This window comes from Phalaenopsis equestris, unplaced genomic scaffold, assembly GCF_001263595.1.
Source record: "Phalaenopsis equestris unplaced genomic scaffold, ASM126359v1 Scaffold000834, whole genome shotgun sequence".
Taxonomy (NCBI): domain Eukaryota; kingdom Viridiplantae; phylum Streptophyta; class Magnoliopsida; order Asparagales; family Orchidaceae; genus Phalaenopsis; species Phalaenopsis equestris.
In genome coordinates, this window is record NW_018165274.1 from 745,533 (window position 1) to 758,081 (window position 12,549).

General features: G+C 35.1%; 1 protein-coding gene across 1 annotated transcript in view; it reads left to right on the forward strand.

Annotated features, from left to right (window-relative positions):
* The window catches only part of LOC110031497 (DNA mismatch repair protein MLH3-like), a 117,857-nt gene extending 105,435 nt beyond the window's left edge, over positions 1 to 12,422 (forward strand). Inside the window, exons 19-24 of the mRNA XM_020734720.1 lie at positions 1,899 to 1,943; positions 2,034 to 2,087; positions 2,202 to 2,308; positions 5,883 to 5,931; positions 6,143 to 6,202; positions 12,348 to 12,422. Coding sequence (XP_020590379.1) covers positions 1,899 to 1,943; positions 2,034 to 2,087; positions 2,202 to 2,308; positions 5,883 to 5,931; positions 6,143 to 6,202; positions 12,348 to 12,353 — 321 coding nt within the window. The 3' untranslated portion in view covers positions 12,354 to 12,422. The remainder of the gene's footprint in view (positions 1 to 1,898; positions 1,944 to 2,033; positions 2,088 to 2,201; positions 2,309 to 5,882; positions 5,932 to 6,142; positions 6,203 to 12,347) is intronic.
* Positions 12,423 to 12,549: the final 127 nt, after the last annotated feature.

Here is a 12,549-nt window from a genome sequence, read left to right on the forward strand (position 1 = left end):
TAAGTTTGGGTATGAATGATGCTAAAACCTTTTTTTTTTTTTAGGATTAGTCTAGCTCTAATACCAAATAATGCCGGAGTTAACCCAACCATAATAGGAAAAACAAATATCTTTACTCAAAAATAAATAGAGGTTACAATTAGAGACACTTGAAATGAGGAAATAATAAAGACACAACATGCCCAATTTGGGCTGGGGGTGAGAGTGATGGTGCTGCAGTTTTGGGGAGACGGTTTGTAACGGAAGCTGGAGGTGAACAAAAGGGCGGTGGATGGAAGGGTGTGGCAGCAGGTGGGCAGTTGCTGTAAAGGTGGTTAGTTTAAGCGGGAGGGGTTGACAGGGGCTGACAGCAAGTTGTAATGGATGGTATTGGGAGACACCTGGTGGGAGGTGGCCGAGAAGGGCGGCAGCAGTTTAGAGGGGGCTGAAAATGTGGTGGCAGCAGGTAGGGTGGTGGTTGGAGGGGCTTGCGGCAAGTTGGAGTTAATGGGAAGTGGCTGACAGCTAGATGGCGGCGTGGAAGTGTTGATTGACGCAGGGAAACAGCCGAGAGGCGATTTCCAAGTGTCTGCAGTGACTACTGTGACAGCGTCAGTGGAGGAGAGGTGGTGGGAAGCAGGGGATCGATGGATACACAGTATCTCGAGATTAGTTACAGCTGGAGCATCTTTTCATCTTTGGATACAATCCTAGAATGGAAAACCGGACGCTGAGGGCTGTCCTGCAGAAACCTAAAAGAAGAAAACGCCCTATAACACCCAAAATAACATATAGATACTATTAGGCAATAAAGAAGGGGCCCACTGCCTTTGGGCGGCAATTCCAAGCCCTAAGGAGATCGATCAAACCTTCCAGCTTTGAATTGGACTGATCCATACATCTAGCTCACAATTTCTGTCACGTTTGGGCCGGTTCAAAACTTTTGTCGCGTCTGGGTCGAGAGATTCCCCGCATACCTCATTTGCTTGATCGGCCAAAAAATGAACCGACTTCCATCAAGCCTTGGGCGAGAGATGCCCTGCATCACCTCATTTTCTTGATCGTCCAAAAAATGCCCAAGATCGCATACGAAGTACATTATAAAAATGAATTTTCTTATTCCAGATGTTATGAATATTCAATCAATAAGTATGAGAAACAACTCCATAGAGGTTAATCTAATGTTTGACTTGAGCTACTACTGTGCTTCACATGATAACACTGATTCTAATGGTGATCTTGATGTACTTATTGCTTATAAGAAAGGTGTTAGAACTTGCACCGAACATCCAATCATTGAATTTTATTACCTATTATAATTTATTGTTTGGGTTCTTTGGGGCTTCATTGTAAATGAACATCCCAAACAACATTCATGAAGTTATAAAAAATACCTTTATGAAGAGATGTTTATGAGAATCCAAGCATTAGAGAAAGTGCACTTCAAACTTCAGACTCAAGGGAAAGAAAATGTAAATGACTTCTCAATACTAAATGCAGGGCTGATGAAATCATTGAAAGGTACAAGGCTGGATTAGTTGGGAAGGGATGAGAGACACTATGTATTGCCTCATAGGCTCATACCATGTACTGGCTATCAGGCTCTTAGGTTTATCATTATCCAGAAGAAACTAGATCATATATATGTCCAATGGGTAAAGTTTTTGCAGAATTATACTTTTTTACTCAATCACAAGTCTGATTTTGAGACTAAACCAACAAGCGTTTTATCTAGAGTAGCATGAGTCATTACATATTAATAACTATAGATTCTTAGCTTTGAAAATCATGGAGGATTATTTTTTCTGCTTTGACTTGGATTTTATATTTCATGAGCATAAATCTGTATTTTTTTTTTCAAACCATTTCTGTTGCTACTGGCTTTACTATTTTAATCACAATTGGATCCTCTTTTACAGCATGCTGCAGATGAAAGGATAAGACTTGAAGAGCTACGTAAAAAGGTGAACTCTGCAAAACGAACCCTTCCTACATTCATTGGCATATTTTGTGTTTTTCTTTTTGTTTAAACCATATGATTCTTTATTGAATAGGTTTTACATGGTGAGTTACAGAACAGTACTTACCTTAATCCAGAGCACGAACTGGTATAACTCGAGTTGCTAATGCCTAGCAGTTCTTCTATGTGCTGTAATTATACAGCGGTCTTTAGTTTGCCTCTTTTTGTCTTTAAAATATTGGAGAATTATTGTCTTGGTCAGGTTCTTCCAGAGTTGGGATATCAACTGCTTCAAAAGTATGCAGAGCAGATAAAGAAATGGGGTTGGATCTGCAACATTCACAGTCATTGTTCAGAGTCGTTTACATGGTTTGTTCTGAGATTTCTAAAGTTATTTTCTTGAAAAATAAAAATAAAATGAAAAGAGATGCAGTTTATTTAATAAAATGTCCAGTTATTTCAAACCTTCTTGTATGCGATCTAATGGCATGTATTTTTGTCAAGATGTCAACTTTAGCATTCTTAGATTATTATGGATTCTTTATTCTTATTTACCTTTGAACTTTCTTCTTGCTTGAGACTTTTTAATTCATTTGTTAATTTACGTGTACCAAATGCACTTCATAGGATTTAAAAAATAATTAGAAGTTGAAAGAGCACAAAATTAATACTTGAAATATAGAATGAGAAGTGAGGAGAGTGCAACAACAACAACAACAAAAGCAACAATAACAAGCCTTTATCCCAATAAGTAGCCTTGGCTATATGAATCTTTTTTCTCCATTGTGCCCTATTTAGTTTCATATTTTCATTTAATTTTAATAAATTAAGATCATTTTTTGTGCAACATGCCCAAGTATTTTTAGGTCTTCCTCCACCTTTCTTGAAATATATACGATTATTTTTTTTTCTTTTTATGTGTTATAAATAAAGGTGCGAAGTTTTACATTAATAGGTGAAGAAATAATTGTCAAGGAATTAAATAAATCTTAAATTCGATTTTGATTTATGAAATAAAAAAATAACTTAACAAAAGAAATCCACTGCTGCTGTGGATTAATGGGTTTCTGTGGATTGAAAACTGTTGTTCATGGATTGTTGTATTATTGTAGATGTTATGGGGCTCCCTCCTCTCACACCTCTTGTCGGCATTGTTTTAATCAACATTAAAAAAAAGAAAATAAAAAATGGATTATCTTTCCCAGCCTAATTGCTCAGCATGCCTCTCTATGTCGATGCCAAACCTGTCTCTCTCCTCTTGATCCTTCATTCTAATTGAGGAGCCACATACGAGTTAAGGGAGAACCGAGCCGAACCGTGGCTTAAGGTAAGGTTAGGGCTAGGTTTATTTTGGGTTATGTTTATATTGAATTGAGTAATGTTAATTATTGTTTATGAATTCAAATACAAAATTAGGAAGTATAAAAGCAAGGGATATTTTGTTTGGATTGAGGAGAGTTGGCGAAACCGGAGATAAGTGGAAAGTCTTATGGAAAGGACTATCGATTCGAGCAAATTTTAATAAGGTAAGAGTCTAGATGTTCTATTTGGATGAGATACTTTGTCTAATTAAATAGATGATATTAAGTATGATTTAATGAATTTAATTGACAGTTAAAGAAAATTTGATTCAACAAATTAGGGCTTTGGATTGTGCTTTGGGCAAAATATGTAGAATCAAGAAGGAAGTGACAATAAGAAGAAGTGGGGGATTAAGCTTGTAAAGTGGTCATTTAAGGCAAACGTGAGTAATTACTTTGATTAATGATTTATTTTGAAGTTGCAATTCAAGCCGATAAAAATATAATTTCATTATTGTATTAAAAATAAATTTATCATTTATGATTTCCATTTTGAATGTTTGAAGTTGTCTCACAAATATGATGAAATTAATTGACATATGAAAACACATTTAAATAATATTAAATTGATATAAAATAATAAAAACATATCAATCAAGATGCACTTTTTATGGTACTAACTATAGAATGCTATTGTTCCCATGCACGAAATAGTAAGCGCGTAACGTCGGGTGTAAAATTTTGAGGATACCAACACATACAAACTTTTGAGGGCACCTACGAGTACAACTTTCTAAGGGCATTTTTATGTATGACAGTGATCCTTATATGCTTCCTAAAAGAAAGACAAATGTTACAAATGTAAATATGTAACTTGAAATAGGAAGGGTTAATTTAAAATGAAAGTTTATAATTTGATTAATCAATGAATCACATTTCTTTTGGACATTCATGTATGATATTTGCTATTAGTTTAATGCATAATATTGTAATTCCTCACTAAGTAATAAATTTACTGTTGAAATTAGGTAAAACACTATGTTTATATGACTGACACGTGGGGATTGGTTTACGGGAAGATGCCTATAGATACTAGATGTTAGGTTGTTTATTATGCTTTTAGGTTAGTATAGTATCTAATTCTGAGAAATGTTGAACTATTGTTGCTTATATTATGAAAGATTTGGGTTGTATAAATGTAAAAAGTAGAGTTTAGGTGATAAGTACATAAGAACTGGGTGGTATCTATGTAAATGCCCCTTTTTCAGTGTGAAGCTTTCACGTGAAACAAGAAAGGTTTTTGTTAGTGTTTACCCTTTAGTCCCACATCAGAAAATAATACATTATTATTATTCTTTAAATTGAAAAGTATAACTTAACTGCTTGAGTGCTTAGTACTCCATATGGCCTTTTAGGCTGGAAGAGTGTTTTTACATAATAAATTTGAAAGCTTTATAATATTAAATAATTACTTTTTGAATGTTTTTTCTATTTCGTTTTATGGGAGTGAAATATTAAATTTAATTTGTTAGGTTGGGGCAATGGGGTCACGACGCCTCAGTGCTTTCATTGTGTGGCTCTGCTCATTGTTGAAGTTGATAGTCTAATGAAATCTGGTTGCTTTCTTAAGATTAGTTTTTTAAAGAATAAATGAAATTCTCATTTCTACCTATCAAGACCTCCATGAATATTTGGTAGCCAAAAATCAACATTAAATCAGCAATGTTTGTTGATCAAATTTTTTTCTCCTCTTTGGCAAATAGTTGTTAATTCTTGCCTTTCAAGAATTGAATTTTGTTTTTATTGTTTTGGCAGTGAACAGTCAAAATAATTTGACCATGCTTAAATGGTTTCATCTTAATTCTATAGTTGGTCTGCCATAGTTTTATCTTAAATGCTTTCTTAAGATTAGTTTTTTAAGTCTTGCCTATCAAGAATTGAATTCTGTTTTTATTGTTTTGGCAGTGAACAGTCAAAATAATTTGACCATGCTTAAATGGTTTCATCTTAATTGTATAGTTGGTCTGTGCCATAGTTTGTCTTTGATTATTTAAATTAGTGACCAAAGAAAAATCATGTATTAATTTGGGCTTGAATCATAGCAAGTATGCTTGTAATGATTTCCATGGATCAGCTAAATTGCAGGTCTAGTTAATTTCATTGTGGGCTATTGGCACCCCAATTATGACTACATTTTCTTCAGTTTGTTGTAAAGCAGGCAATATGTTTGTGTATTCATTATATTGATATCACGACAAATACATGCAATGCTTTATTCCATTCATGAGGATTGTGAGCGAGTCTTTTCTGTTTTTGGAAAATTTGTGTCAGCACAACTCTCTGAGCTCTTTGGTTGGGCCTTTTCATAAATGAGTAAAGTTAAAGATAAATAACCGTTTTTATATGTGAAAACCTTGATAGAAACCTCAGATATATTGGAACCAGGAAACATCACTATGGTCCCTCCAGTTATTCGGTATTTATGTAGAAATTGGAAAAACAAAAGTGCCATTACGAGAATAGCAGGAATTGGTTGCATTCTTATTCTTTTAACAACATTGTTGAAATTTTACAGCGATGTTATATTGAGTTCTGATTTTGTTCCCATGCTTATTTGATTCTAATGAACTCCTTCATTTCAGGAGCACAAATTTTCTAAGGCAACAGAAATGCAGGGCCACTCTTGTTGCTGTGAGTTCTTATTTGTTGCAAAGTCTCTGATTTATAAAATTACTGATATTGCTACTGATCTGTGTTCTTATTGATACTTTTTTTGTTGCTATATTAACTATTTAGATTATGCTTCACTTTATTTTTTATTAATGAGTATAGAAGACCTTTTATGTATAGATGATGGGATTACTATTCTCTCTTTAAATTTATATCAAGTATTTTCTTGTAGGTACCACACATTTTAGGTACTGATTTAACTGGCAAAGATCTTTTAGAATATATTGAGCAGGTAATTGAATTGCTGATGATCTTTTTTCTAGTTAATTATCTTTATGTATATTATTTTTATTCATTTAGATTATATACGCACTTAATTCTTTTTTGAGCCATTTTTGGGTAAAACAGGGCTCTCTATTTTTCTTTTCTCTGCTTGCGTGTCACCCTATGTGCTTTTATTTGTGTTGGCAACTTATCTGTTGTAACGAATATTTTTAGATTTTTATAACTCCTTACATGCATGCTTTTTGGTATCAGACAAATTTGTAGTTCACTGCCCATTTAGTTATCTTGACGATTTAAACCAGGTTATTTAACTATTTAGGTCCTTTTCCAAAAAAATGTGTCACAACCCAACCTGAGAATTTGTAAGTATCAAGATGGGAATAGTCTGTCGAATGTAGGAAAACTACCTAACAGTTATAATTAAAATGAAATTCAAAACACAAATAAGTCATTCTATTTATAAAATTTAAAGTTACAAACCAATTTGTAAAGATTTTTAAATATTTATAATTGACAGAAAATAAAAAACTAACATATTTTACCAATCAAACTGCACTCCTCGACATCTGTACACATACCCTTTAGGATCCATCTAGCCTGAAGCTGGTTTTCTTGTGAAAAATATTAGCAACTAAAGGTTTGAGTTAAACAACTCATTTGACAAATTTTTTTAAATTAAAATAATTCTAATTCTTAAAATATTTTGTAAAAATGTAGTAAACAGTAAAAAAAATTGTGACCAATAAAAAGAAAATTTTGTTTGCTTTCATTTATTTGTGCTACACTTTTCATTAAGTTGTATGAGAGGGCCCAATAGAGACACCTTACCCATACGATACAACACACACAAACACCCCAAAAGAGAAGATATAGGGAAACCCAAAAAAAAAAGGTACAAAAATCGCAAAAAAGAGTACCTAGTGATGAGCCAGTTTAGTCCTGCCTCTGCCTCTAGTTCTAGGGTAAGATCCAGATAACAAATTGTTGAGTGCCGAACCATTTCCCGAAGTAACCAAAGTATCATCCATTAGGTTCCCAAGCTGAAGTTTGTCTCCAATCTTCTTCTTTCTCTTTGAATAGACCTGCCATTCCTCCTCAGAAGACTGGCTCATCTGATCATCGTGTTGGTAAAGAGAATGCCAGACAGATAAAAACTGATGAGCACCAGAAGAAGGATTGTCAACTGTTGCAATGACTGTAGGTTCAAGTGTGTGTGAAACATGAAATGTCTCCTCTTCACCTAATGTTTTCTGCAGCTGAGGAGGGTTTGAAAGTGTAGGTTGCTCAACAGTGTCATCCAACTTCTCATCGATCGCAGAAATAGTATTTTCAGAGGGAGGATCCACATGGGCAATTAACTCGAACACCATAACCTGTTCTGTGGTAGTTTTCTTTTTAGATAGAACAAATATATCCAAAGCAGTGGGGTCAGATCCATTCTTATTCACTTGATCTTTAGATTTCAAATTATGATGAAGCTTATAGCATTTATCAAGATTGTGTCCAAACATCATACAATGAGAACAATAAGGAGGTCTATGCTCCATAACAATTTGTTGCCAATATCCATTGTGAGTTGTGCCCAACCAGACTTCAGTAACATCAGGTAAAGTAATATCTCTTTCAACAAGTATTCTAGGTACAAATTGTTTGGTTAGGTTAAAAGTGGGTAGATCTATCTTCAAAGGGTCCCCAAGTATGACATCAATAGAGTAAAGAACCTAAAGAACCTGATGCTGATGGTGAAAAAAATGCAGCTTAAGATTATGTAGACTAAACCATATCGGTACAGTAGGAGATTCACGCTTGGGGTCAAAATCAGGGGACCACTTGAATAGTTTCATTGATTTACCAGCAATGTTGAGATATTTTTTGGAAAAAATCTCAGTGTAGTCTTCAGGCACGATTAGTTGAATTAATATGTGTCTCCCATCTATGAGCCCTACTTTCCACTTTCTTACTAATTTGAGATTTTCAAAACTTTTCCTGATAACTTCCATAGGTGGATGTCCTCACTGAAATTTTTCAATAAGAGCAAACGTGACTTTATCAGTAAGGGATGAAATTTCTAGCTCAGAGAAAAAGTGCTGCTTTCCCACTTTTGCTGCTTGCAATCTTGATAAAGGGGCAATCACCTTCCCGTTGCTCCTTATAACTTGAGGGGAAGACAACCGCCGTCTCCCTTTGAGAATTACCCACCACGTGGGCAAATGAGATTTTGCCAGGTTCAACCGTAGACGAAGGAAGTTCCATCACAGAAATCACAGCAAAAAAGCTCTGCCTGACAATTGTCGAAGCCACAAAACTCACAGCTCGACGAGGTAGAGTTGCAGCGAATGAGAGCAAGAGAAGAACCACGCAGACGAGACGACGAAGACGAGCCGAAATGTCGGGATGGCCGCACAAACGAGACGACCACGCAGACGAGACGACGATCACAGCTCGACGCGGCTCGCAGTTCGACGTCCACAGAAGCAACGAGACAATCATTTCCATTTTCATTTTCATTTTCGTGCACGGGTACATTGCAATCCCGTTAGTACCATTTATAGACGACTCTCATATGCATACTTATGTCGTATATATTTTTTTCAGCATTTAACATTTAAAAGGAAAACATGAATTTTTACATTTTTAAAATAAATGCTGAAAGGAAAACATGTGTAATTGTTTTCAAACTTAAACAAAACAACTGTAAAACAAATATATATTTATCCACGTCTACGATGCAGTCCAATTATCCTTTTTTCTTTTATTAATCTAGTCTTTTTTTGAACCTATAATAACACATTAGGCTAAATTAGCTTCTAATAACATATCAAATCTAATTAATTTCTATCCATCTCTCCCTCTCTTACAAGAATTCTAACCTAACTACTAGACATTTTTCATTTGCCTTTTTATATCTTATTAAATCATTACTTATTGTTAATTAATGTAAATGCTTTTCTAATTTATTCTTAATCTTAACCTATTTCATTATTACTAACAATTTATTATTAAATTAAATACATTCTAAGAAATTTAATAATACTTTTAATATTATTTTGTAATTTAAAATAAATTAATGAAGAAAATAATAATTAAATATAAAATTTTGACTTTGTACAAAGTCAAAATTTTAAGAACCATTGTTAGAGCTTTCAAAAATTTAAATAAAATTAACTAGAAATCAATTTTTTCTTACATAATGAATTACAAGTTCAGTTTCATACGTAAGAACAAAATCCCCACTTTCCTTTCATTGTTTTGCATTATTCTTGCCCTAGTTTATCACGCACTGAGAAAATACAGTTTAGTTGAACCTTTGTGCGTGCATGGAATCATTCTTTTTCTGTATACGTTCAATCGAGGGAAAAAATTGCGTACGTAAGACGTACGCAGCGCTCCCTGCGTCGTCCAATTGCCGTTTGACAAAACAGCAATGTCGGTCCTGCCGCCTTTATTCAAACGCGACCCGTCGACCTGACCCGCTCGGTTATAATCGAGTTATAATCGAGCGGTACAGGCGGTGTAACCGAGCGGGCCATTACTGCGGTACCGCTCTAATAACATGGTTGTAACCTTCCTGTAACCTCAAGACGAATGAACCGCGCTTATAACGTTGCCGTAACCGAGATCTAACACATTGCTGTGTAACCTAGCAATATAAATGAGCTATAACTGAGCCGTAACCGAGAGTTCATACCGCGCGTTGTAACCTAGCAATATAACTGAGCTGTAACTGAGAGAGAAAATGAAGCGTAACTTTGCGGTAATCGCCTGAGAAATTGAAACGTTTGCGTAACCTAGTGGTAACCTAGGTAGCGAATGTCACCTTCGGCTAACGTGACTGATTAAATACCCGTGGTAAAAAATTTAGGGACAGTAAGGATTCTTATTTTCGTTCGCGCCTAGGGTTTGCATTCACTCGAACGTTACGTTGAGGTATTGATATTGTTTAGGGTTTTGCTGAAAATGGAGGACAACGACAAGGGTATGACATTGTTGGAAGAGGAGAATGTTGCCCATTTTGATGAGGCGGAGAAGCCGGACGTCGAGGATGGCAAGAAGCTTGAAGTTGAGCTGCCAAAGCTAATGGCGAAGGGTAGACACAAGAAGGATTTAGGTTGCTCCAAAATGGGGAAAACAGAGGACACCGAATCCATAAAGCAACCCAAGACTGTTTCTAGGTATATTTGAGATTTTGCTTTCGTTAATGTTTAATGGTGAATTTTAATTTTTTGAGGTATATTAAGTCTGAATGATGAATTTTAAGACTGACTTTTAAAAGATTTTAAATTTCTTTCATTATTTTTTACATAGTTTAACATACATTAAAATTAAATGTAGGTTTTTTAGCTCGAAATCAATGAACTGTAGATGTCGTCCATCTGAAGTATGAGAAGCTCTGGATAAGGTCCGGCCAACTATCGAAAAGCACACGTAGAATAAATTGGAAAACATGAGTTTGGTTCATTGATCGAATGACATTTCAGCTGGGTGGGAAAGAGCTGAAATTTGATGCTGACCAAGTTGACCTCTTAAAAGGCATGCCAAATAGAGGGCCGCCCGCATCCTGGAATAAAGCTCCGTCCTGTAGTATTGATGCGAGACAAATGAAGACCTAACTTATCAATTTTGAACCAGTACAGTCTTTTGACCGTTTTATAGTCAAAGCAGTTGTCTTCTATCTGCGAGGACGTTGAAACATTCAATTAATTTTAGAGTATCCAAGCAGCTGTCTTCTCTTTGTGAGGAAGTTGAAGCATTCAACTTGAATAATTGACCCGCGACAGTGTGTGGCTTTTTTATTGATCGATTGAACCTATGTGCTATGAAGCTTAGGACGGATCAGCCAGTTCGATATATTACTGGCTTTTTCTTCCTCTTAACAGTTTGTTCCGACATTATTATTGAAATATCTTTTAATTATTTTTTATTTTGATACCAATTTTGATACCAAATATTTAATTTAACATGCTTCATACAGCTCTGGTTTTATGAGCACACATCCTTGGCCGTGCTAGCAGTTCATGAGGCTAGACCCTGAATGCTAAGATGACTAGTAAATGTTAGATGAAACGCTTTACAGATTCAACTAGCGTTCAACATGCTCAGCCTTGCTGAGGTTATTTAAATAAATTTCAATAATAGTTGGAAAAGTAGTCATGTTATACATTAATTGCCCCTGATTGTGTGCTATTTTTTTTGGCAGGTGTATGATTATTTTCTTGATTTAAAGGAAAGTGAACATCACTTACTAATTCACTTGTAGAGCCCTCAAGTCCAGCAAAGTTTCTCCCACAGAGGGAAACCATTTCAAGAACCAATGCATGTTGAGGTCTTCCCTATAGTACCTTATTATATTGGTACTCAACCATCTGACAGTCATACATATGAACAGTCGAGTCAGAGGATGGGGAAAACACTTGGATGTGAAGAGATACACGATTTATTGAAATCCCAGCAAAAAATTATATTGGATTTTCAAGTATCCGTTGACAGTCGTCTGACCCAGTTAGAGAATACAATTTTGGAATTTGAAGACTCTATTTATAGTCGATTGACAACATTAGAGAATACGGTGACCGACCTAAAGTATCATGTCATGCGAGTAGAGAAAACAATTAAACAAACACCGGTGGAATTGCCGAGAAGATGGGTTAAAGAATCCCCACAAAGAAGCTTGATCAAAAGGATTAAGGATATGTTAAATAGAAAAACAAAGTTTCTTAGCTCCCCATATGTTGTTTTTGCAAGAAAGCGAAAAAGGAACCCACTAAGGAATCAGTTGAAAATAAATAAGAAGAGGAAGTGGTTGTAGATCAGCGAACCAAATCTCAAGAAGAGATTCAATCTGTACATAAGGAGGAGGAAGAGCTCCAGCCAGTCAGTCCTTATGTTAGTGAGGACTACCCAGACAAGGTATGGAATGTTAGGTTTAATTATTTAAATGTGCAGTAAATATTATGATTTGATTATCTTACAGGTCCAACCAACAGCACAAGTAATTAACTTTCCTGGTAGGGATGAAGTTCTTGATTATATGCGGTAGACAATTGATATATGCTGTAGAAAATATACCGACTTGTTAGTTCATCTAATTCTTGTTACTGTTTATCATTAATTTTGTAACTGTTAACTAAAGTAATTTTATATTTCCAATGCAGGGGTGATCTATTAATTGATATGGGACATGTTTCAGTGCCGCAACGTTATCTCGATGAATTTTTGGGAAACAGTTGGTTATACAATGAGCAGGTTGATTGTTTTGCCTTGTTGATAGAGAATAAGCGGTGTAATGCACTACATCTATATAGATCGTATTTATATATATCGCCATGCCACTGGGTAAGCTTATTAAGTTGTGTA